At 36.1% G+C, this 27590-nt stretch overlaps 1 protein-coding gene across 1 annotated transcript in view; it reads right to left on the minus strand.

Annotated features, from left to right (window-relative positions):
- Positions 1-16867: 16867 nt before the first annotated feature.
- Positions 16868-27590, minus strand: part of LOC137406652 (phospholipid-transporting ATPase IB-like) — a 47387-nt gene continuing 36664 nt past the window's right edge. The window contains exons 23-31 of the mRNA XM_068093255.1: positions 27266-27454; positions 25620-25694; positions 23893-24015; positions 23637-23777; positions 22037-22093; positions 19724-19926; positions 18791-18943; positions 18478-18584; positions 16868-17593 (exon numbers count right to left, since the gene is read on the minus strand). Of these exons, the coding sequence (XP_067949356.1) occupies positions 17496-17593; positions 18478-18584; positions 18791-18943; positions 19724-19926; positions 22037-22093; positions 23637-23777; positions 23893-24015; positions 25620-25694; positions 27266-27454 (1146 nt within the window). The 3' untranslated portion in view covers positions 16868-17495. The remainder of the gene's footprint in view (positions 17594-18477; positions 18585-18790; positions 18944-19723; positions 19927-22036; positions 22094-23636; positions 23778-23892; positions 24016-25619; positions 25695-27265; positions 27455-27590) is intronic.

Here is a 27590-nt window from a genome sequence, read left to right on the forward strand (position 1 = left end):
TACCGGTTGCTCAAACTCGAGAGCGCATTGATGGGCCACGAAGAATGGCATTCCGAGTATGGCATCTTCGCTCAGTCGGCTAACTACGAAGACTTCCTCTGTCTCCACATCCCTCAAGCGGATAGTCAGACAAATTATCCCATAGAAAGGGAGCCGTGTCCCGTCAGCCAATAGTCCGTGGCTGTCACTCTCCTTGAGTCGGTCCCGCACGGCTCTTGGCAATCAATCAAATATTTGTTTATTGATCAGATTGGTGGTGCATCCAGTGTCCAACAGGAACTGGATGGGCCGTCCCTCCACTTTTCCTGAGAGGAAATAGCTGGTGGAGTGGGGTCGGCTGAGAGCTTGCGCCCTAGTGGTATCCTCCAGGACATCCTCTGCGAGGCCTGGAAGGCTTCTTTTTTGTGGTGGGGCGAGGTCAGTCCCTCGGGCCGTCCAATGTCTGGAGTAAATCTGCTGCTCCCGTGATTGCCACCCCCAAGGTGGAGAACGGGTCGGCCTTGCCGCTTTTAAGGCAGGCTTCCGACTGTTCGGTTCAGTGGTGATGGTTCTCAGTGTTTGGGGGGAGGGGATTTGGGGGTCACCCTCCTGCATTTCGGGTTACATCCCTGCCATTTGCACGAAGAGGCGTAGGTCGTGTCCGGGACAAGCGGGCTGTCCAGGCTAGTCTCACTCAAGGATTGGTAATAGCTCCGTGTCACCACAGGCCCATTCTGTGCACAAACTTCCCTTGGCCTAGTCCTTGGTGATTGAGACCAGCCGTCAGCCGCCGAGTCCCGCGAAATCCTATTGTATTTCCGTGTTTGCTTGGCCTTGACACAGCCAGTAGTCGGAGCTACTGCTGTGGCCGTTCTTTGTTTCCCGAAGCTGGTTTGGTGTAGTGAGGGCAGTTCTTCCATACGTGCCCCAGTTGGCCACATCCCCAGCAAAGAGTAGCTGGCTGGCTCCTCTTCTCGTTTTGAGTGCGGATCTGCTCCTGGAGCCATTCCACCTTGTTCACGGGAGTTTGGACCAGCCGGGCTAGTTGTCCTATAACATTGGTCTTGGCCGAGTTCACTTGGTCAGAGGCTCCTTCCTCCAGGGCTTGCACTGAAAATCTGGTGGGTCTACGCTCACCTCCTTGAATTTGGAGGTAGTTATTCTCGTCCCGTACAGCGTCCGCCAGTGTGAGCATAGGTACGGCCAACAAATGTCTTTGCAGGGCAGGGTCCCTCAGCGAGCTGCAGAAAGTATCCATAGCCATGCTATTTTGGTGGCGATTTGGTAGGTCCCCGTACGCAATGCGCACTAACCTCTCGACTTCCATAGCATGCTCCTGCAGCGTCGTCCCTTCTTCTCACCTAAGGGTGTTGAGCTGGCTTAGCACCTGCTTGGCGGATAGCCCGAATCTTGCCCGAAGGGCATTGAAAATGGCCTCCTGGTCATCGGCCCGCCGGCAGTTCTCAGCCTGTTTGCCCAGTGCTTTCCAGAGATGCAATAGCGTTGCTTTATCCGTCTACTGGTTAGCGTCGGCTACCTCTGTGAAGCGAGCAATAAAATACTCCGCATCTCCTTTCCCAGTATACTGGGGAGTCCTGAAGTGTGGTGCCAGTTCCTGAGCTCTTGGCATCAGTAACACCCGCTCTAGTGCCTCGACTAGTCGGTCGGGTTCCGGATCAGCGCTCCTGGGTCTCCTGTTGGCCATGTCTGGCTTCCAGTAGGTTTCTGCTCTTCTCTCAGAGCAGTGCCTCTACTGTGTTCGCGGCGGCTGGATTTTTTCTGGGTTTCTTCCCATAAGAATTTCTTCCAGTAGAACCACGCCACTTCCTCAGGCAAGTCCTGTGGGAGCCCTTAGTAAGTTTTTGCTCCTGGAGCAGTGCATCTACTGGGTCCGCTTGGCAGGCTTTCCACAGCTCTTCCTGGGTTTCTTCCGGTAAGAAGTTCTTTTAGTAGGAACTTACTGTCTCCTCAGATAAGTCCTCTCGGAACCTTCAGTAGGTTTCTGCTCTCGAAGCAGTGCATCTACTGAATCCGATCCTGTAGGGCTTTCCACAGCTCTCTCTGGGTTTTTTTCTTGTTGCCAGGAATTTCTTTTAGTAGGAGCAATGCCGCCGTTTTTTCAGGCAGCCCAGTTCATCCAGAGTCTAGTGATCCAGATGCAAGTCCTGTGGTGGAGTTCTTGGGATCGTTACCAATCCCACTGCTGCCACCAGTGTAAAGGTTTTGTACGACCTTCACTTTCCTCCATTAGTACAAGACTCGTGCATGAATACAATACATATATTTCTGCTTAGTTCATCAAGGTGTACAAGAAATGAATCAAGTGACAAGCAATGAACAGGCCCAGAACAGCTCTGCTCTACTAGACAAATGTTCGGGCTTATATAGCAGCTAAACTCCGCCCCTGTTCTGCTTGGTTAGACCCAGCACGGCTCAGCTTGGCTCCGCTTGGTCCAGCTTGGCTCGGTCTTCAGTTGGTACGGCTCTAGCTTGGCTATGCTTGACTTGGCTGCACATCTGCTTGGTTTGGCTACATGTAAGGAGACGCCATCCACTACAATATGTAGACTTCACTGTCATTGCTCTATACAGGTCTACTGAGGCAGCAAGTCAGCATTTTAAGTTTCACTGAGCATTGCCAATATGTAAATAACAAAATTTAGAACACCAATAGCTAAAATAAATAAGATAAAGCATCATCACCAAGTGGGGGTAGTAAAACATGGCTCATAACTTGCCAAGCAAAAGATGAGGGCAGATGCTAAAAAACAGATTTGGCTGTTTCAAGAAGTGTTGAACTGTAACTAAGGTTGTAGTATGGGCAGTGTGTTTTAGGCAAATAAGCCTAGATACAGTCTTTACTGGTAAACTTTTTGCTTAGATTTGTGACAACTCTTTGAGGTCGTTCATGAAGAAGGGCACAAAAATAGTTCACATAGTCTAAAAGACAAGAGTAGATAAATCAGATGATATCTACTTACAAATTGCATATAGACTGTGTGTCAGTGGTCTGACTTCACAGATAATTGTTTAGCAGTGATGTTTGAATTCAAGCAATATGTATGATTATAGCTTTACCTTCTTTAAAGGTTGACTTGCAACAAATTTCCCATCACAGTTATTTGGTATTAAAAGGTTCACCATGTCTTACTCTACTGTGATGTAGGTGCAAAGTATGTGGAAATGTGATTACAAGCTCTTAAATGCTCAAAAGCGAACAGTTAATCGCCGCCATCACGAAAACGCTGTAGATTAGAATCAATTTATTTCTCTGACGTACTCAAAAAATTTGGTTATTGTTTTGACACGTGATGTTATCACGGGAATTGAAAGGCCAATAAAAGGCCCAATATAAAACTTCTCATAGCACTAGTTTATGACAAACACTTTGGGTTTTACCGAAAAGCCTGTATCAAATATAGATGCTCGCTCTTTTACGGTTTCGTTTCAGCTTGGTCTAATCATCTAATCGTACTCTGATCATGCTACCCATACTTCCTGCCAAATACTGTGAAAATGTTCTACAGCATTTTTCGACTATCACAGATGACCAAGAGACTTGTCATGTTTGTCAGAAGATGATATGCACTCCTTCGAGCTAAGGTTAAAAAAATAAATGAATTTTGACAGTAGGTTTTGAGATATCAGTGCTCAAAATGACAGCATTACAATGATGATGAAATAGACACATAAGTACAATAGACATGGTTTTATTGAATGCGAGAAGTATATTTGTGAAAATATTTAGACGAATGAAGTTGCATAAAAGTGTAAACAGAAGCCATCTTGTTCAGCGACGTCCCATTTGAGCCGTTTTGGAAAGGGATTCTAATCTACGGCGTTTTTGCGATTGCTGCGATTAACTGTTTGTTTTTTAGCCTTTAAAAGCTTGTAATCACATTTCCACATATTTTGCACCTACAACACAGCAGAGTAAGACATGGTGAATCTTTTGATATCAAATAATTGTAATGTAAATTTTTTTGCAAGTAAACCTTTAACATTAACAATACTACATGTAAAAGAACCCATAGAACGTTTTCTGTTTATTACGCACTCACAAATTTTATTGTCCTTAGTTAATAAAACATTGTTGTGTTTGGGTCTAAGGTGCCACGAAAGTTGTTTTGGCATGTTGTGTGTTCGACCAACAGTGTTAGTGGTTTGGCAGCTAAATTGGACTGTCTTCGGTGGCCGGCCCTGTGTCTTGACACGTTTTTACTTTCGGTAATTATACTTCATCCGAGCTTTGCATTATGGTTTTTGAATTTCAACAAGCAACACACAGCTGTTGGTTAATAGAAAATTTTTCTGATAAGAACGATTTGAAATTTATTGTAAATTGGTTTTGTTGGACTACTTTAATAAGCTCAGTAAGTGTTTTTCAAAGACGGCAAAAGGTTTGTGTCGATAATTTTTCATCTTTTATAAAATCGTTGTTTTTTGATTGCAGTGGAAGAACTTGTTGTAAATATGTTGTTCAATTGTAGATTTCACAGTTTTGGTGGTGATTCAATAAAGCAGTAATGAGTCATCTCTAAATCAGTGATTCAATCCCATCTTTAGACACTCGCAAGCTAAGAACCTAGCGTAAACCGCCATACTACATATGGCAGATTATTCAAGATTTGAATGTAAATTCTGCTGAAAACATAAGTTTTCATAAAACAATTGAGAAAAATTAATTACTTTTTGCTGTTGGCCTGATTGACAAAAGGAAAAGCAGCTCAACGGTTCGATAAACTGGTAAAGTTGTCTTTTTTAAGGCAGCTCAGTAGTCAAACTGAATGCTAAAGTAAAGTCAAAAAATTTATATTTATTGGTTTTTCTAAATCTTGATAACTTCTTCATTCTAACCTACAAATGAACATTTTCAGGATCTAAGGTAATCAAAGGTAATGAAAACAAACGCTATGTGCAAGCCTTACCCCTGTAGTATAGATATGTTCCTTTGTTTTCTATATGTCTGGTATCCAAACTATACTCATTTCTCCATTGGTGGTAGTAGTGGAAGGTGTTATAATCTTGTGACACATGCGTCAGGCGTTCAGCAAGTTCTTTGGGAGATGTAAAGTTTTTAGTGTGTATGAAACTGTTTGGAGGTGCGACAGCTTCATAATCTTTTATAGAAAGACCTCCTAATGCTATTGGATTTGTCGTACCGTTTGTTTCTAGAACTTTCCATAGCTTTTCTGTGATGTAATCCTTACAAAGGTTATTTTCAAATGACAGGTAGAACATGTAGTCAGCTATGTCAGGTTCTTCTGTGTTGGAGCAAATATTCAATAGACCTTTAAACCGTTGAAAACATGATTGTCTGTCCGGTGAAGTGAACACGTCTATTGATACATATTTAGACAACTCTAAAACATATTCTTCTCTTGCACTGAATATCTTTTGTGCATTTCTTGATTTTGTACAATGTGACACAAACCACAGGGTACGAACAGATTGTCCCGTTTGTTTTGAAGAAAATTTCTTCCTTCTTTTCGGAAGAATCTTTTTTTGTTTGGCAAGAAAAATGTGAAAGCTGCTTTCATCTGCTCTCAAAAACTTCGCGCTGTAATTAAAAAAAACCATCCCACTTTGAGAGGTTAAATCGACGTAAGCAAACTTGAGGTTCTTTAGAGACGAAGGACGAGAGTTGTTGAGGTAATTTGGTTGGTGGGTTTTTGTACCGGAAAACTTCCCGGTGACTAAAAAGAGCTAAGTCAGCGTGAGAGTAATTTTTGACACCCTTTAAATATCTGCATTTGTAGTTACCAAACTCTACCACCTCTGATGATTACTCTTGGTAGAAAGAAGATTCATGAATAATAGTAGGTAGTCTACTCTCGGTGACGACTCGATCTGTTTTATCATAGTTTGCTGATTGAACGATTCCATTAGTTCTTCTTGCTGAATAATGAATATTTTGACCCTCCTTTCTTTCATCTAAAATTAAATGAAAAATTTTAACCAAGTTCCCTGAGACAAGTATAAAACACTTTTTGTGCATTGTGATAGGTTTGCTGTTTTTAATTTTATGATTAAAACTTTATGCGTTTCATATTATCACACTTATATTGCTTAGAATTGTTTGTGAACTAAATATAGATATGTATAATTGTTACCCTTACCGTACACCACATAAAGCAGTATTAAACTTTTAAATTCTAGTGTCATCAAAACCAATTAAAGAGTTTTAAATTTAATTAAGATTAAATTAATCTTAAAATTAAGATTAATTAGCTTTTAAATTTAATTCAGCTTTACGCAAGCTCTAAAGTTTTCAACTAAAAAAAAACTAAGTTATATTAAAAAACTAAAATCAATTATAAGCGCTTCCTAAGCAGACATAGCTTTGAAGTAGATCAGGTGCTGGTTCAACTTTCAGATAATATATTTCTAGCACAATTAAAAGGTCAGCATAAGATTACCAGACCTGTGGTGGCTATTATTTAGCTTTCCGTCAAGAATTATAGACAGTATGTGTTATTGAACATTATTGAACCTCCTCTATGTGGTAGAATAATATATTACTTTTTGCCCTTTACTGATTCTACTCTATGCTGTTAGCTGACTGAGAACAGACTGGCCCAACAACATTTAAATTAATAGTAAGCTGACACTTAAGTAGACGGGTCTAAATATTCTATCAATTTCTTGTTAGAGTCTGAAAAGAGCTTTCATTGCTCTAGTAATTTTGAAAATGTAAAAAGATACTAAAATATTGAAATTGTCAATCCAAATCATCTAAAAACAGATTAGCAGTAAGAGCTTTGCAAAATAGTGCAGTCAGTTAGCATGTGTACCTTAAGAAAGTCATTTGACACCAGCTCAAAACAGTTGAAGAGTCTGTACAGATTTAATCAAACCAAATGTTTTTGTTGTCTATTTTGCATTCAAGTCTAATGGCACTGTAGCAATCCCTCAAATCTAAAATATTAGCTAAAACCATCTGAGTCAATCATAAATCTGTAAATCATAACTGAGTGAACAGTTTATCTAATCACCTAAAGACATGTTGTTAGAGAAATATATTACGTATGGAGCCACTAAGATAGCTAGTCCAATTGAAGCCTTTGTCAGAAACTGCCACTTCATGTTAAAACTAGCTGATAGCAAATGCACAATGATTCAATAGGGCAGCTTTAATTTTAACAGTAGTGGGCTGGATCATGTATGAAGAGATTTTCAAATGAATGCAAAGCTATGCTAAGGGGGAAGCTAACAAAAGAGTTCTTGAGAGCAAGATCAATATGTTGTCATAATGCTCTAAAGCACAAGTGTAGGACTACATGATTCAAAAATTTGTAAAAAGATAGACATGTTTTCTTTAAGCATTTGTTCAAGTAGGTTCTCGCACTTTTGAGTTTCTTTGACTCACTCAATATTAAAGTTAAAATCTGAAACTATAAATGAAAGTTATTATATGTTACTTGTAATGTTTTGCTAAACTTTAGCTAAAATAAAAGCCACGCCAATTCATTTGTATGAAGCCAAGGATAAAGGCTGATAAAAGAAAAAGATTGCTTTCAACCAGAGTCAAACTCATGATATTTAGCTCAATAGACTAACACTCTAACACCTATAACATTCAATCTCTTTTTGGTATTTTAGAATTTTACAAGTGGAGAGCTGCATAATGATTCAAACTATTGTAAGTAGATATTATTGTTTTCTTCAAATCTCTGTTCAAGTAGATGCTAGCACCTTGAGTGATTACAAGCTCTTAAAAGCTCAAAAACGAACATTTAATCGCAGCTATCACGAAAACGCCATAGATCAAAATCCCTCTCCAAACGGCTCAAATGGGACGTAGCTGATTACAATGGCTTCTGTTTACACTTTCATGCAAACTTCATTTGCCGAAATATTTTTGCAAATATACTTCACGCATTCAATAAAATCATGTCTATTGTCTTTACGCGTCTATTTAATCATCATTGTAATGCTGTCACTTTGAGCACTGATATCTCAAAACCTATGGTAAAGCACGAAGTGTTTGTCATAAACTAGTGCTACGAGGCGTTTTATATTGAGCTTTTTATTGGCCTTTCAATTCACGTGATAACATCATGTGTCGAAACAATAACCAAATTGTTTGAGAACGCTATCAAAATAAAGAGATTCCACTCTACGGCATTTTCGGGATGGCTAGGATTACCTGTTAGTTTTTGAGCTTTTAAGCGCTTGTAACCACATTTTCACATATTTTGCACCTACAACACAACAGAGTAAGACATAGTGAATCTTTTGATACCAAATAACTGTAATGTGAATTATGTTGCAAGTCAACTTTTAAACTTTAATATTGAGTGAGTCAAAGAAACTCAAGGTGTAAGCATCTACTTGAACAAAGATTTCAAGAAAACAATAATATCTACTTACAAATATTTTAATCATTACACTAACACTCTACTGCTTGTACCAATCAATTTCCTTTTCATTTCAGAATAGTTGTGCACATATTTATTCTTTGTATTTCAGCTTCTCATCTGTAGATCTCTTACACCACAATCTACTTCCAGAACTAATCTTCTTTACATTAATAAGATTCATTATTATTGTAAAGAAGATTAGTGATAGCGCTAACCACAGTCCATGCGTTAACCACTGTCGAGTGGTCGCACAACTCCCAATTTACAAGTGCTAGTATATTTGTATTTTCCATTTGTATTCGCAGCTTTGTTGTGATTGGCTAATTATTAGAAGGTATGTTTCAAAATTTCCTCTAAAACAAGCCAAACAAATAGTTTGAGTTATTGTAAGAACCAAGTTTCTCTGAAGCAAAAGATTGCAAATCAAAGTTAAAGTCATTTCAACTATGAATGTATTAACAATTTACTCTGAAAAGGATATAAATTAGATAGCAGATGTCATAAACGATATATAAAAATTTCTATGAAGAATTAAAATTTAGCCATGAAAAATCTGCACGGCAGTGGATTTGATCTCGGGATCTCTAGATCTAGTTGCAGCGAGCCTAACAATTAAACTACACGAAATACAATGGGCACTTTGGGAAAAAAGTCATTATATTGGTTAAGATGTTCATGCTTAAAGCGCTTGCTTGGAGTTAATAACTACCACTGTTAACTGTTACGCACAACCATTGTCAATCTGGCCTAAAACGCGGGTATTCTTTTTAGTAAAGTTTTTAGTAAAATCTAGTTTTCCAGGTAAAATACTCAAGTAGATTAGATGATTATTCTATTACCCATGCAACACCAAACAATTACTAGTACAAATATACAGGCAAACATGCCAAAGATAAACAATTTTACTCTGATTTGCTACCTCCAGTCGGCTTTGCAGAACAATCCTTGCAAGGCTGACGCTAGTACTAAAACTTTGCTGTCAAAATATACTCTGTCAGTTATTGTCAAGGGAATGTTAGGAACACGTCTAAACCTGTTCTTTAGAAACCCTTCCAAATACTACTAGAATTGTTGTACTATTTGCTTCAATTTGCTACTATTGTCATGGGAATGTTAAATACAAATCAATTTTCTGTTCAAAGGCTTTTTTTATTATCCGAGCAACGCTGGGTAGCACAGCTAGTTTTATTTATAATCTTTGTTATATCATAGCATATATTATAATTTACATATCATACTATAAATAAAGCTTATTAGAACAATAATACTGCAATATATGTTATTAGCTTTCTTTCCAAGCTATTTAATAGGGTGTGTAGATAATAAAAAGGCCAATAAAATCTCTGAGGATATCAACTCAGCAGTTTGTTTGTCTCTCTCGTATCATATATCTGCAGCTCTTCTGAATCCTTTGTCTTCACCGATTTTCCAAAGCTTGACAAGATTGCTGGAAACGCGCTTTGCTGTCTCACGATGCTGCTAGGCAAGTCATCAACTGATCCCTTATCTAGATGCATCGCTCTGCAGGCATCAATTACACATGAGTCACTGCAGGCCCTTGCACATTTGCAAGACTTTTGGGGACATTTGGTGCTCAGCAGTTTTGTTGGCATTTCATTTTGAGACAGCGTACTATCAGTGATACGGTCTGAGGTGTTTTCAGTTTGGTCAAGATCATGCGTGCACTTCATTTGGTCAGAGCCAATTGTTTCTGCTGCTTTTGAATCTAAAATGCAAATTAATTTAGTAATATCACGCTAAAACTAATAAACCAAACAATACGAATTCTGATTTTTGACCTTGATAACTGTAAGAAATCATAAAACATATCAGAAGCTTTAGCCGTGTAGCCACGCGACTCGCTGCATGAGTAGACCTGGTGAACTTATAACATCGACAGTTAATTTCTTTCTTTTAGTTTAGGAACAAATTTTCACTCCATTAGAAGAAGTAAAAAACATTCCTAATGCTTTATTGTAACTAATTTTTTTTTACAAATTTATTGTGGTTTTAAATTATTTGGAGCAAGATGCATTTGCTTACAATAATAACGAAAAAAAATATATATACTAATAAAAAACATTAAAATACATATTTTCATGAAATATAGTCACAAGAACAAAGCTTAGTAAATGCTTATAATATTGTTTTCAACCGATTGCTTAGTACATGGTTGACACCAAAACAAACCTTCAGCAAAACTCAGGGAAAACCTAGTAATGAAATTCTCTGAACCAAAAGCAATAGATTGTTTCAAGGCAATCAAGCAATGCTGTTTTACGGATTCATTAGAAAAAAGGGTTGTGATTATTAGATACGCATCCATATTAGCTGAAGTTCAACCTATAGCATCGGTCAACTGTTTGGACTGAAAATTAACCATTTTGCTCTGAAAACTTTGTTTAAGCACATAAATTTAAGCACCTCAAGTACAACCATTCAACATAATAATAAATTAATATTAATAATAAGAATGTCTCAGCTGAAGATCTACTTGAACTCTAAACAAAAACAGCAAGATAATATATAGAGAGCTTTAAGGTAAAATTATATTCAGGATCAGACAGAATATAAGTGGCATAAACGTTAGCTGAATTGAGGTGTCAGAAAAATTTTGCAGAGGTGTTGATCTGCTGGACAAAACTATTGATTCATTTTGCTGTAAGCTTTATTCAAGTTTTATTTTTTTGTAAAGTCATATTATTTACATATGACTTTTACTTGTATCTGGGTCTTGGTCACTTTGTCAATATGACAAAGCCAAAAACGTGGAAATGCTTTGGCAATTTAACACAATGTCATTTAAAACACTAAGTAAATTTTGACCAGAGTAAAACTACTATTAAAAACTGCAAATCTGCCACAAAATACTATAAAAAAGTACAGTATACAGTTTACGAAGCAAAATGTAAGTATTCACCTAGTCCATCATCAGTCATAGGTAAATACTATGGTTTAAACATTACTTTGCTATATAGGTTCATCACAAGCAAAGTATGGCTAAATTAAAATATGTTGGAATACCACATATAGCTGAGTTATCTTTGAGGTCACTTTTTGTTTCACAATCTTCTGTACAGTCTCTACAGATCTCCTTTAAGTCCAAGTAAATATCCTTGTACAGTTGTTTATTGACCTCTGTAAAGAACGTAGTGATGGAAAGTAGCATCTACATGTATAAATCATGATTATTATGAGGAACTCAGTAAACATAAACTATGAACAAGTTCAGGCAGGTCGGCAACCTTTTCTACTCAAAGAGCCACTTGGACCTGTTTTCCGCAGGAAAGAATGCAGTGGGAACCACAACCCCCTTTGATATTGTAAATTTTTAAAAAACAAATATTACATGTAACATTTTTGTTTAGCTTTTAATGCTTTTATACCATGTTTACAAAATAAAACGAAAAGATGTGGCATGTACAATTATTTAACTGCTGAGAAAACAAAATTTCACTTTTGCAATAAACAATAAAATAGCTAATAATAACTTGAACGTAACATGAAAATATTACGTTAATTTTAAGGTTAATTTCAAGAAAAATTGCAAATTCATGTTTAATTCAGTTCTTCTTTTAACAAAACGTCGAACCGAAATTCTAACAGCAGTAAGTGTGCTACGTTTATTTTGTGTGCTGTCATTTGTTTTTTAGTATTCGCCATAGTTTGCCTACCTGGGGTAAAAAAATCAAAAAGTGTCATGCCGCCTGGTGTAATTTTGACGATTTAATTGACGCATAAATAATGAAGAATAATGTGGCAGACCCAAGGGCTACAAATTTATTTCTGATGTGTTATATACTCACATATAATTACTCTTATATTTGTTTTGCATGTTGTGACTCTCTTCATTATGCGTTTTATTGCTAATACTTCGTTAGTTTGGCCATAACTAAGCCAACCTGTTAGCGACTTTATTAATCATTATTCTTACAGGGCTTCTTACCCGGTTCCATTATACGGTCTGGGGAAAATATACATGTATTGTATATATAAGGAGCACTCTCACTAGGAGAACAAAGTAGTCACAGCTCCACGACTAATGGAATTTCCTTCGGAATAAAACGAACAAAAAAACACACACTCGTTTTTCTCACATTTATGCAAAATTGCTTCAGATCTAGATCGTGCCTCAGTAAAGGCCGGCAAATCACTTACAATAACAAGCGACAATGTTTGATTTATGACCATAGTTACGATTTATCCAAAGTCAGAGGGAGCTACAGCAAGGAGATGAAAAAGCCGCATTCGGCTCCGGAGCAGTAGGTTGCCGACCCTTGTCCTAATAGATAGAGACAGTATGCAAAAGGAACAAAGGCGAACATAAATTGGCTGTTTAGTCTACACTGATCCGTGGTCTAGCTCACCTCTTAAATGAAATTATTAAATATACCTAATTAAAACAGAATTTGTATAACATTATAATACTTTGGCTGTTTAATGACTAGTTTGCCAGCTGTGATATTGCAAACTGTCACTAAAATTATTGTGAAATCATATGACTTATAAACCTTGCATAATCATGGCTTCAAGCAGCATGCACAGCCTTAAGAAACCAGTGAGAGCTGGTTTCAGCAGCAATTTTATTTCAAGAAATCAACAACCAAGCAGTGTATAAAAATAGTAATTATGATTATTTTCTAACTGAACCCACAAGGGTATCAATTCTGAGTATGGCTCTTCTCCTTGATTACATAAGTATATCAATGTTTATGACTCCGTTACAGATACGTAATTTTTTGTTTGCACCTGTAAGTAGAGTATCACAATTCCCAAAAATCATCAGATGATCTGGTATTGCAAATAACTGATTCATAATTATGCTAATGACTTGTAACTTTTTGTTAATATTGTTAGTATATTTTATTTAAAAATTAACCGTTTTTTGTTCGGGATAATTACAAACATTTATTTCATGAAATTTGTGTGTGCGTGCGTGTGCCCGCATGCGCATGTGCGTATGTGTGAGTGTGCGTGTGTGTGTGTGTGCGTACGTGTGCGTGCACAAGCGTGTGTGTGCGCAAGCGTGTGTGTGCACAAGCGTGTGTGTGCACAAGCGTGTGTGTGCACAAGCGTGTGTGTGGCAATGGGAAAAAAGCATTGAATGAGCTTGTTAATACGACTAGAAAGGCAGTCTGTTTTAGCTCCAGTATCGCTCACTTTAAAAGTCGTCAGGAGTGCGATAAGTCGTCATTACACGATTATATCGTTTATACGATTAGTAACATCTCTAAAAAGTGGCAATTTTTAAATCGTTTACCTCACAAGTCTTCATCAAACAATTAAATGGCAAAAATCGTGAGGCTCTACATGTGAGCCAGCTACAGCCAACTCATGTGACGAGGTTAAAAATGCTGTAGGCATTTTAAGAAGCACAGAGACTGTGTATTATACATTTACATTGCATATGCTTTTTACCTTGGCGTTTGTGTGTCCAATGGTATTTTTGGTTACATTCAAGAATAAAATAACCTGCCAGCTCTTTTATGAGAGCAGCCGTGGTTCATAGGTCAGGCCGCTTGCTTGTGATCAACAAGTCAGTGGTTGGCGTCATAAAAGGACAATTGGTGGTGTTAGGAGGCGCATGCGACCACTAGAAAGCGCATTCGACGTCAGGTCGTAGGCGAGTAAGCTGTCACCTCATCTACGCCTCAGCGTAGATGAGGAAGGTGGCTAGCTACCTTCCCCATCCACGCCTCAGCGTAGATGAGGGGAGTGCCTAGCAACTCTGCAGAACTAAAAAGCAAAACCTGACAAAGAGCAGAAGAGCTCCTATGCACACCAATGTTCAGCTAGCTAGAGATGGTGTCTCAATAACAACACCCAACAGGAAGCAATGACAAATCACTGTTGAAGCCTGCCAAGAACTGTCATGTTGTAGAAAGTGGTGAGAACCATGATTGCCTACGTACTCACACGACATGATTCCTAAATAGAGCTCTTTCATAAAATGCTCGTTCCAAAACAGTTACTTGAGTTTACTGGATGTTCATCCGCTGCCTGACAGTCCTTGATAGGCAGGAAGCAACAAACTTTAATGCTACTGAATTACTTGATGTCTGACAGTCCAAAATGTTGTTAGTTTAGTTTTTTAGAAATCGAAATTGCACTGCTAAGAATTACATTGCGGCCTTCCTACAACAGTTGTAAGAGCTCGCACACTTTCCGAAGTGGTGGTTATCTACACTTGTCAACATAATGGGACAACTCTGATTCAAATGGTAGTGAAATCAAGCTGTTTATCCAGCATTTCCAGAGTACAAAGCTTGTAGAAGCTGGTTTTCAGCAAAGTTTCAAAACTACAACCACAGTGCTGTTAGTATGTTTATTGTCTTTACTAAAAAACTTGACTGCAAGTATTTACCTGCAGAACTGCATCTACAGACTATCTGCAGGCTAGAAAGCTAGTGTGGCTGTCAAGGCTTACCTTCATACTGCTGCAGCAAAGAGTCACTAGTTTTCTGACTGCCTGTGTACTTGCTTGTCTGAGCACAGCATTGCAAAGAAGCGGTACATTCATCATCTAGCTTGTTGTATCGAAGCCTAGAGGAACGACTTGATAAAGCCCCCATTTTGTTACACTACACAACAAATGGAGCTTGTCAGAAATATTGGTATAGTTAATGTACCAAAGAATTAGTTAAGATTCTAGTATGCTAAATACTAAGAGCTGATGATTACAGTCAACAATATCGTGACACGACTCCCAACACATGGTTATTGCACTAAGCATAGATTTTGTTCTGTGATTTTTAAACTGCCTGTGCGCACACAACTCCACACTTGGGTATATCTTCTTTGCTCTAAAGTTTGAGTCATTCAAGTACGTATTGTACAATTTTTTTAAAATGGCTATGGATTTTATTAAATTTCTTAGCTTTATTAAATTAATTACTAGAGCTACTGTTATTTTCTTTATTTGTAGAATTTTCTCATCTTTATTGCTGCTACAGTATTATTATTGCTATCTTAAATAGTACTTTTGTAATATTATATGTATTAATAGTATTAATATAATTATTGTTGTTTTAGTACACTATTAATGTCACAATTGCTAATAATGTTATTGCTACCATTATTATTACTGTTATTATCATTCTTATCAGTATTGCAATCATCATCCTGACTTTGTCTGTATTACTATTGGTGTAGTTATTAATATTACAATTATTATTAGTACATGTATTACTAGTATTGCCATGACCATGAGTATTCATATCATTATCATCACTGTTCTTATCTTTGTAAGGGTTATTTTTGTAATTTTCTTTTTTGGTAAATGATACTATGGCTATATATTAACAGCATTGCTATTATCATCCTAATTACTGAAATTATTATTCCTATGTTCATCATTAGCCCAAATATCATCATTTTCATTTCTAGCATAGACCTCTTAGCTATTCTTTACTTATAGTTAATAGTTATAGTTTAAGTATAGCTAATAGATCCAAGATTTCTAGTGCTTTTGTTATTATTTTCATCTGCAGCAACTAGACATAGTAGCTCATATGAACTTTAGCGATCATTGATTATAGGCAGGCAAATTCTTAAATACATTCTAAAATAAATTTTAATGGTCAATTACCTGCTATCACTCAAGAGTTTTCAATAGGCTGTACATCACAGTACCCAAATAAAAGGCGGGAGGTAGCAGTTTGCTAAAGAAACGAGTGCTAGCTTTAAGATCTGGCAAGAATTCACAAAGGTACACTGTACTTTTTACTGTTTGTAATAGTTTTAAGAGTTTCAATAAATATAAATCTAGTATAAATGAAAAAGAAGATCAGCATGTGTCTGTATTTGTACTTGTTCAACTTACAACACGCAAAACACACAAAGGCGAACATTTCAGAATGTTTGAATTCATAGTGGACTGCGCATCGCTCTAGATTTGAAGTAAACTTGGCGAAGCATTTGTTCAGGGCATCCTTTATCATTTTTGAGAGCATGATCACGTTAACATTTGATGCCATGAGTAGAACAATCAATTGCTTTTATGTAATTTTCTGTTTTTCTCACAAATTTTTAATGATTATCACCACAGCCATGTCAGCAAAGTAAACAAAAGTTACAGCATGCTCATTATAATACAGGATTTCACATCTTTTTATCCGGCAAAACAATGTTAATAGTTGTTTTATAAACAAATGGTCACAAGATGTAATTAAATAGAGTTGCTCACACAATTAAATTAGTATCAAAAAATCAATTAATTTTTTTGAGAAAGGAACTTTTGCTGCCTAAAACAGCTTTCGTAAAGTGCTTAGCTTTTTGATAAATTATCATGAAAGCATAGCATATCAACAACTTGTTTCACAAGTTTCTATGTAGTAAAAACAAATTTGGAACTTGACCCCGATTTATAATTTTAAATTCTAGTGTCAAAGGTCACAGGTGTCAGCGCAAGCATCCAATCACCACCTTTCTCACTTTTGATTAAATTTATGCTGGGAAGCAAGAAAAGTCCAAACCAACAAAGCAGAAATAAGGTGTTACAAGTTTACCCAACAGTGATACAAACCTGAAAGGTTTTGTATCACTGTTTTTATTTGTATTTGACATGCAATCACAGAATCAGAACAACAGCCCAAGCAATGAGTTGATTATCAGCAAAGATGTGAATTAAATATTATTATTAAATAAATTATTATTGTTTCATACCACAACGACTTGTCAACAAATAACTAAAACATAGGAGCACAACACCGGTATAATTAAACAAAAACAAATAAAAACCATCTGATAAACTAAAATTTGAAGCTTAAAATAGAATTGTAAAAGAGTTCAGATGAGACCCCAAAAACTAAAAAATAATCATATTAACTTTATTAATATCATCATTGAGAAGCAAGTTTTTATAAATGAATATAGAATATGCTTGTGGAGACTGATAGATGTACAAGCATTTAAGTGGACTGAAAAATTTTATTAGATCGAATATTAGCTTCCTTTCCTTCTGTTCAGCTGTAACAAGGTGGTTATACACCTAATAACAGAGATTTAACTCGATTTGGTCTGAAGGCCATTATCAAGTACTTGCCCATCAATGTCATGAAACTGACAAATGCTGTTAGTAGATTCATATGTATAGCATGCCATATGCCGAGTCCTGCCAATAAGCCTGTTGTATGCTTTCATACAGAAAACATGTTACATGCCAAGTGGCTTACGAACATTAGAATTCATGATTCTTATGAGATCTGACTGCTTCATTTTGGAATTCTCATCCTGACTAAAGGCGAAGCCATCTACAAAGGGAGTGCAATATACGCTGTACTTTATATAATCTCTCAGACTGTAATTGCTCTCTCTCTCCCTCCAACTCCCTCTCTCTCCCTCCAACTCCCCCTCTCTCCCTCACTCCTCCCTCTCTTTCAAGGATTCAACCGCAGTATGAATGCAATTCTACAAATCTCTACCAGTGACATTTTGACAACAAAATTTTTAAGTTGACATAAAAAACTGACATCACGAGAACATTATCATCACCCCGCACTTGTACACTTATTTGCGCCACTCATTTATATTATGTACCTGCAAAGGGAATTGCTGTTCTCTTTAGATGCTCGCTTGTCTTCATGAAGTCAGCTGCGTTACGTTCCCTCAAATACCAATAGCTGATTTGTCTGCCTATGTTTTAGTAGTTTTTAGTCACGCATCAAACCATCTACATATACTACTTTATCTTCCATGACAAACTCACAAATATCATTCTACGCCTCGGCACTGTTATTACCTTGTTAATCCTTCTCTGTTATGTACCGGTACCCCTGTTACAATTCATGTCTTTACCCGTTATGTATCTGTGCCCCTGTTACACCCTGTGTCCTTCCCTGTTGTGTGCCGGTACTCCTGTTACACCCTGTTTTCTTCACTGTTATTTTTCAATACCCTGTTACATCCTGTTTCTTGCTACAGTGTATGCGTTAGCCTCTCAAACTACCCACCAGAAAACCTGAAAGAGCTGTCAACGTATAATCTCAGCACTTTAAACAATTAAAAATCTCCATGGCAACACCCAAATGAACTATCGAGTGATATCACTTAACAGCTATAATATCGTGAGATAAAGGCTGCTGCGTTGCAAAGAAGCTAAAACAAGAGGGCACAACTCAGGTATAAAAGAACTCACGCTGTGATTTGCTCTGCTCCAGCATCGAATGCTGCGATGGCTTGAACTGATAGATCGCTGCAGGTGCGAAAACCTTCGTAAAGAGCTTTGTGACGTAGAAATCGGAGCTGAAAATGACTGATACAGTTAAACAAGTAAGTATACATTAATGCTAACACCGCAGTTACTGTACAATTTCTTTTTCAAATACATGGCAAGTTTGCTAAGAACTTCTTTCACTCATCAGGCTGTTAAAAGTAGACTACAGCGATGTGGGGTTGACCAGCAAAACCCTAATAAGCTCAATAACACAATTTATTAGACCATTACTAACTTTTTATTCTTAGCCTTGGCTCCACTTTCTTGTACGTCAGTTGATCGCGGGTTGCTGCTACCAGATTTAGTGCCTAATCTTCTATTTATTGTCGAATCGTTGTGAAATATTTCAACTTTTTCTTTGATTGAAATGAAGAATGTTCGACGCACTCTACAACAATATGCTAAATTATTAAAAAGACCAAACTTCTTAATAGTTACCGCATTGTTGCTATATTTAAATAAAACTGAATAACCACCATTAACGGTATATATGATTACCTATATATGGTACCTATGATTACTTGTATATATATCATCTAAGATATAGCATGATACTCTACCTATGATTGCTAGTATGTATATCATCTAAGATATAGCATGATACTCTACCTATGATTGCTAGCATGTATATCATCTAAGATATAACATGATACTCTGCCTAGATTGCTAGTATCTATATCATCTAAGTTATAACATGACACTCTACCTATGATTACTAGTATGTATAGCATCTAAGGTATAGCATTATACTCTACCTATGACTAGTGGCATGTATATAACCGAGGCTATATCAGTAGTAGCAGCAACTGTGTAATACAATTTTTAAACACTACCAACGCAGCTAGTAGGTAGGAGAGGACTGCTTTAAAAAGGAAATGCTAACTTTTAAACAAATATTCTGTATGAAAAGGAGCATGAGAAGCCATGATGGGCTCCAGACAGTAGTGTGACACATCCAGTGCACAATTATTATAAAATGATTTTAAATAAGTCATGTTCACATTGGTCACTACAATACAGTTAACTAAAACATTAGCTAACTCGTAACACATTAGCAACCGTATAATATAATCTGAGGTTAAAGTTTGATTGGGTGTGTAAATTTGCATAGAAATGTTGAATGACTAAACAGCCAAGCGCAAGCGTGTAAAAATGAAACTGCGTTTACATTTTCCAGACAAAGTCTCTTAGAAGCGCGCAGCCAGGTATTAGGATCAGGCCCAACCAAAATACTGGATTGGAAGCGAGTTGTCGACTTTGACCAGCCATATCTTCAGCAGCGCCCAGTCGAACAGTTGGCCAAAGCTCACTGTAGAACCCCACAAACGCAAACCAGCTGAGAATACTTCCAAATATTGCAACAAAATGCATCTGCAACAAACAGACGCTAATGTAAATCAATTTCAGCATGATTAGGTGATAACCTATCTCATTGATCACTACGCAATAACCCTATTTACTACTGTGTACTAGTCTATCATATTTACTACTGTATACTAGTCTACCATATTTACTACTGTGTACTAGTCTATCAAATTTATGACTGTGTACTAGTATATCATATTTACTACTGTATACTAGTCTATCATATTTACTACTGTGTACTAGTCTATCATATTTACTACTGTGTACTAGTCTATCATATTTACTACTGTATACTAGTCTATCATATTTACTACTGTATACTAGTCTATCATATTTACTACTGTATACTAGTCTATTATATTTACTACCGTGTACTAGTCTATCATATTTACTACTGTATACTAGTCTATCATATTTACTACTGTATACTAGTCTATCATATTTACTACTGTGTACTAGTCTATCATATTTACTACTGTATACTAGTCTATCATATTTACTACTGTATACTAGTCTATCATATTTACTACTGTGTACTAGTCTATCATATTTACTACTGTATACTAGTCTATCATATTTACTACTGTATACTAGTCTATCATATTTACTACTGTATACTAGTCTATCATATTTACTACTGTATACTAGTCTATCATATTTACTACTGTGTACTAGTCTATCATATTTACTACTGTATACTAGTCTATCATATTTACTACTGTATACTAGTCTATCATATTTACTACTGTATACTAGTCTATCATATTTACTACCGTGTACTAGTCTATCATATTTACTACTGTGTACTAGTCTATCATATTTACTACTGTGTACTAGTATATCATATTTACTACTGTGTACTAGTATATCATATTTACTACCGTGTACTAGTCTATCATATTTACTACTGTATACTAGTCTATCACATTTACTACTGTATACTAGTCTATCATATTTATTACTGTATACTAGTCTATCATATTCACTACTGTGTACTAGTCTATCATATTTACTACCGTATACTAGTATATCATATTTACTACTGTATACTAGTCTATCATATTCACTACTGTGTACTAGTCTATCATATTTACTACTGTATACTAGTCTATCATATTTACTACTGTATACTAGTCTATCATATTCACTACTGTATACTAGTCTATCATATTTACTATCGTGTACTAGTCTATCATATTTACTGCTGTGTACTAGTCTACCATATTTACTACTGTGTACTAGTCTATCGTATTTACTACTGTGTACTAGTCTATCATATTTACTACCGTGTACTAGTCTATCATATTTACTACTATGTACTAGTCTATCATATTTACTACTGTGTACTAGTCTATCATATTTACTACCGTATACTAGTATATCATATTTACTACTGTATACTAGTCTATCATATTTACTACTGTATACTAGTCTATCATATTCACTACTGTATACTAGTCTATCATATTTATTACTGTGTACTAGTATATCATATTTATGACTGTGTACTAGTATATCATATTTACTACTGTATACTAGTCTATCATATTCACTACTGTATACTAGTCTATCATATTTATTACCGTGTACTAGTCTATCATATTTACTACTATGTACTAGTCTATCGTATTTACTACTGTATACTAGTCTATCATATTTACTACTGTGTACTAGTCTATCATATTTACTACTGTATACTAGTCTATCATATTTACTACCGCGTACTAGTCTATCATATTTACTACTGTGTACTAGTCTATCATATTTACTACTGTATACTAGTCTATCATATTTACTACTGTGTACTAGTCTATCATATTTACTACCGTGTACTAGTATATCATATTTACTACTGTATACTAGTCTATCATATTTACTACTGTATACTAGTCTATCATATCTACTACTGTGTACTAGTCTATCATATTTACTACTGTGTACTAGTCTATCGTATTTACTACTGTGTACACTAGTCTATCTTATTTACTACTGTGTACGTTTTGCAGAAGAGTTGAGATGAAACTGTTCTAGTTGATATTAAGGAATACAGCCATCTTGCAACTCACTAAGGGAAGTGTAAACTATATAATTAAAACTCAACCAAATACAAACTCACCCATGTCCATGTATAAGACTCCATGCCAGCCTTCAAACACACTGTCACCACTGTGTACTGCAAATGTTACATACCATGCATTATAAAACTGATGATTTAGCATCAGGTGAAAAAATTCAGTTGCATCAGCACTTGAATTCTGAAGAGCATGGAGAGCATAGTAGACTCACAACAGTCTCCCACAGTACTGGCATAACATGACACCAAATGAGTAATGATTCTTTAAAAGCTTGTGAACAACTTCATTGGAGAAACACTCTTAATGTTTATTATCCCAAAAAAAACAGATAAAAATAACACGATGAAAGCGGAAAAAAACCAATAAAATGCACTGATGGGATGCACCTCTTGTTTTAATGACCTAGTAATCAACAATTTTCCAAAAATAGCAGTAGTCTCATGCCATTTTAACATTTGAAAAAGAAACATTAAACCCCACGAGTCGAGCATATATCGTCTGTTATAGTTATTACTAAGCAGTACAACATATCAGCAAATATTTGTTGCAGTTTCAACTCAGAGCAAAACCTAGCACTGTAGGTTCATGATTGTTTATTTATTTTCTATTTATTTTATAGGATTTATGAACACCTTTCAATTTTCTTTACTCAACGGCTCGAGACAATCACACCTCAGCTCTCAGAGCCAACTGGCAACTGGTAAGCAACTTAGTGACAGGTATGAGATGTATTTTATCAAGGGTGATAATACAAACTGTTGTTGCTTGGTTACAACGCTGCACGTTTAAACTAAATATTTAAATGACTGAATGCAGTGTTCAACTCAGCAACACCCAGACTGTGAAAATTAAGCAGGATATTCAATACTTCACATCAATTTACATCGTTTCACCTTTATTTTGATAAAATAAATTGAATTTATATTATTACAGCAGTTTACACTATTCTATTATTACACTACCTATTATGATGCTTGCCGCTTGATGGTTCTGGTCTGCTTAACAACTTACTTCAAATTTGTAAGGAAGAACATTAAAGTGGCCCCCAGGTCACATTGTTTGACGTTGACAGACTGTTTCTGGCTTATGTAGAAGTTATCCACTTAAATGTACATTTATGGTAGGGCAACTATACAAAACTGTTATTACTGATATGTCATATGGGATGCTATTGAGTTTAACTCTGAGTATCGTACAAATTTACCTATTCTAACCACCTCAAGGTGCTCTTTTAGAAATTCACTGATTGATTCTAAAACAGTTGATCAAAGCACTAACTTGAAAATTTGAAAATCAACGTAATAAATAAAAATTTGGACCTCTAACAACATGACAGCTTTGTACGGCAGCTAGTCATTTGCTATAATATTTTCTTAGGCACTATAGCTACTGACTAGTAGCTATACCACCACTAGCTAACAACTAGTAGCTGGCAATGAATGTCAAACAGTAGGTTTACAGTAAACTCTACAGCCATAGTAACTTCCTTCTTATGCAAACGGAAATCTGAATTCAAATCTGTACAAAACAACAACAGCCGTGATAAATTGAAGCTCAAAACATTCGTTTCTCTCTTATATCTCCGATCAAAACCGGTAGACTTTTACATGTACTAGACAGTTGGGATTAGTTTTGGCTTACAGTGAAGACACAGTTGCCGAGATAGAGGAAACCATTAGTGCCACCTGTAGGATGACTGCTATCTGTCTCAAGCATCAACATGGAGAAGAAATAGAGTACGACTGAATGAAGTATTGCGTTCGTAATCCACATCCAGAATACCTGTGATGACACATAAAAGAGATAATAACAACAATAATAATAATAAAGGTTTATAAACAAGTAAATCAATCACTCTAAAACAAATACTTTGTTAAGACACTCGAAGATGTTTTACCTTGACATTAAATAGCGTAGAATCTTGAGAGATTTTGTAGAGGGTCGGGTAACGCATCGGCAGCTCTGTATCAGTATATCGATCAAGGAGTCCGAGTGCGAGAGGAGGAAAAAATGTGAATATCTGCAAACAATATTTTGGTGGGAAAATATAAAAGTAATAAAAATCTGAAAACTTAAATTATTTACTTGTTAAATTTACAATAATGATATTATGACTAAAACCACTGAAGATACTGAAGGACTCTTTACTTAGGAGTATCATGATTGAATATTTTATTACCATCATTTGTGTTAAGCAAATACCTACTGGCTGTAGCCGTCAGTGTTTTAGATAATGTGAGGGTTATTAACATGTGATAACGTGAGGGTAATTAACATGTGATAATGTGAGGGTAATTAACATGTGATAGTGTGAGGGTAATTAACATGTGATAATGTGAGGGTAATTAACATGTGATAATGTGAGGGTAATTAACATGTGATAATGTGAGGGTAATTAACATGTGATAATGTGAGGGTAATTAACATGTGATAACGTGAGGGTAATTAACATGTGATAACGTGTGGGTAATTAACATGTGATAATGTGTGGGTAATTAACATGTGATAACGTGAGAGTAATTAACATGTGATAATGTGAGGGTAATTAACATGTGATAATGTGAGGGTAATTAACATGTGATAATGTGAGGGTAATTAACATGTGATAACATGAGAGTAATTAACATGTGATAATGTGAGGGTAATTAACATGTGATAATGTGAGGGTAATTAACATGTGATAATGTGAGGGTAATTAACATGTGATAACATGAGAGTAATTAACATGTGATAATGTGAGGGTAATTAACATGTGATAATGTGAGGGTAATTAACATGTGATAATGTGAGGGTAATTAACATGTGATAATGTGAGGGTAATTAACATATGATAATGTGAGGGTAATTAACGTGTGATAATGTGAGGGTAATTAACATGTGATAATGTGAGGGTAATTAACATGTGATAACATGAGGGTAATTAACAGGAAACAATAAAATAAGAACCAGGAAAAGTAAGAATGTTATTAAGATCTCCAGTGCATTATCTGAAAGGTATATGCAATAACCCAAAAGCTGTATGTTAGCAAAATTTGTTCTCATTTGTATCAACTCTCTGTATTTGTTAAGCGCATGCGTTTGGGTAAAGATATATAAAGATAAGTGGCCAATGAATTCTGAAAAAAGAGTAAACTGATTTCATTTAAAAGTTATAATCTTTGATAGGCCACATTTCCACTAACTCTCAGAATCTGATATGGCAGTGAAGAGTTTTTTGTCAATTGCAAACAAGTTCACCAAATTTGGAAAGTGACCAAGCACATCAATGAACAAAATTCTGGGTGTGAATTTGACCTTCTACGTGAATAGTTCCTTTTCATAAATTAACTTTCCTCCAAACTTTCCTCCATAACATTAGTTGATTATCGAGCCTCGTTCTTCCACATTATCTTGGACATGCTTAAACGTGTCAAGTGAAATTACAACTGCAATGTTCTCAAGAAAAGCTGCAAGCCATCCTGCTCACTATGACAGCTCAATTAGTATTTAGATGCACAATACAAGACAGCTTCTGTATGGATATGTAGTGTACTCCCTGACAATCACCATCAAGTTCTTCCAATTAGAATCTCATACCAACACCTCAGTTATTTCAGTGTTTAGAAGTTGAATCTGTAAACTTACCACATTGTAGAAGCCTATGGACCATCGCTCAAACAAGATCTGTCCGGAGTATCCATTGTATATTTGAAACCAAAGCTAGGAATAGAAAAAGCAAATTTTAATGATCCCAAATAATGAACAAGTAAGGAATGAATCCAAGATACATAGAAACAATGCAATATGTTTTCCACTATGTAAATAGACACAACTTCCATAAGACCATGGTACAGACGATTAATCATAAACTTATAATTTTTCGCTAATATAAGTCAAGGCGGCTAATTTAAAAAAAAAAAACAAATCAATGAACTGTTTCATAAAAAGCGTCTAGACAGCTTAAAGCACATCAATTACATAAGCAATGTTTTAGCTTATTCAGGTTCTTCAATATCTTGGTTTTCAAATGAGCCATTGTTTGACATGGTGAGACAGACGTTGGTTGGTGTTTATAGGATTTCCCCAGGGCTCTACCGCGAAAATCTTCAATGGTATATGCTCGAAAATTGTGACGTCACAATTTTCATATTCGGTGTTGTGTGCTCTTACCGCTTATTTTATTGCGTACCGCTTATATTTATCAACTATGATAATGACGCTAGTGGCAGGCGAAGGGAGGACAACTCCAGAGAACCAATGAAGATGACAAATGAATCAGTGTCATTAGCTTTCCATGTACAGATTATTTCTATGATAAATAACTCAGATTCCAAGCACCATACTATGTTTTCTCGATAATATTATGCACTAGACCTCTCTTTTTATTGTGGTGTTGAGGGGCACTACTGAGACTAATTAATTTCAAGCATTGCGTGATCTCGCGAAAGTGCAATTGACATACATGTATAGTCCTATGGCCACGCCACTGCAGGTTGCAATTTAATCGATGTGATTTCATTACCTTTATCAACGACAGTATATTTATTGAAGCATAATTAATCCAGAACATGTGTTTGTATTGGTCTGGCGTTAGAACGATCCCCGGGCATTGTTGATTATCTAGAATCCTAGTTTATTATTAGCGCTCTCTGGGTTTAACAGCACCGATTGTCACAGAAAAGCGTAGCCTCAATGGCAGCGAAAGAGATCGACGACCTAAAGCTAAATAAAAATTATGACATCACATTGTGGGAGCCGCAACCAAGTGTTTTTTTATTGTAGGGTATACTTTTGACAACCTGTTTTTCATAGTTCTATTATTCTTTTTGTATTGAGTATAAGCTCAATCGAAAGCCAAGACTCCGATATATTGAAATAAATGATAAAAAAAATAATGTAATTTATGTGCTTTAAGGATGCTTCGTGGGCGGCTACAAGATAAAAATCACAATCAACCACAACTCCAAGGAGGTGAACAAAGCATGAATATTATAAGTAAAGCACAAACAGAAATAGAAGCTGATATGTTTTATTCCTCATCTTAGCTGATCACAGTGGTAAAAGCAATCAGCCAATTGAAGGAATACTAATATGAGTCACACACGGTCTGATTAGTGATATTGGACCACCTAGTGGCAAGTAAGTCACTCCACCTGATACCTTCTATTAAAACCGATGCAGGGAGTAATGATGTCCCTGTTATACTGTATCCTAGCCAATATCTCAATTGTTTAGTCTCAATTTACCTGCGACATAAGACCCCATATTCTAACAATCTTAGATTGTCTCACCTCAATCACATATAAGCAGATGTTTTTATAGAATGAGTAGAGAACTAGCTTGCATATCCGGTAGTAGTTCCACAGTCCATGCACTAGCAGGAGCTTCTTTAGAAATCTGAATTGTCCAATGGCATAGTCAGCAGCGCAGACAGCCTGTGTGCCTTCTAGTCCATTGATGCCGATGCCCACATCCGCTGCCTGCAATTGGTAACATAGAGGGCTGCTGATTAATAGTCCGACTGCTTTATCTAAAGAAAAACAATCCTAGAGACGGCCCCAGATATAGCAACACGCTTTCAACTTAATTTTTTTTAATTTACAGCGAGACGAGAAG

This window comes from Watersipora subatra, chromosome 10 (genome assembly GCF_963576615.1).
Source record: "Watersipora subatra chromosome 10, tzWatSuba1.1, whole genome shotgun sequence".
Lineage (NCBI taxonomy): Eukaryota > Metazoa > Bryozoa > Gymnolaemata > Cheilostomatida > Watersiporidae > Watersipora > Watersipora subatra.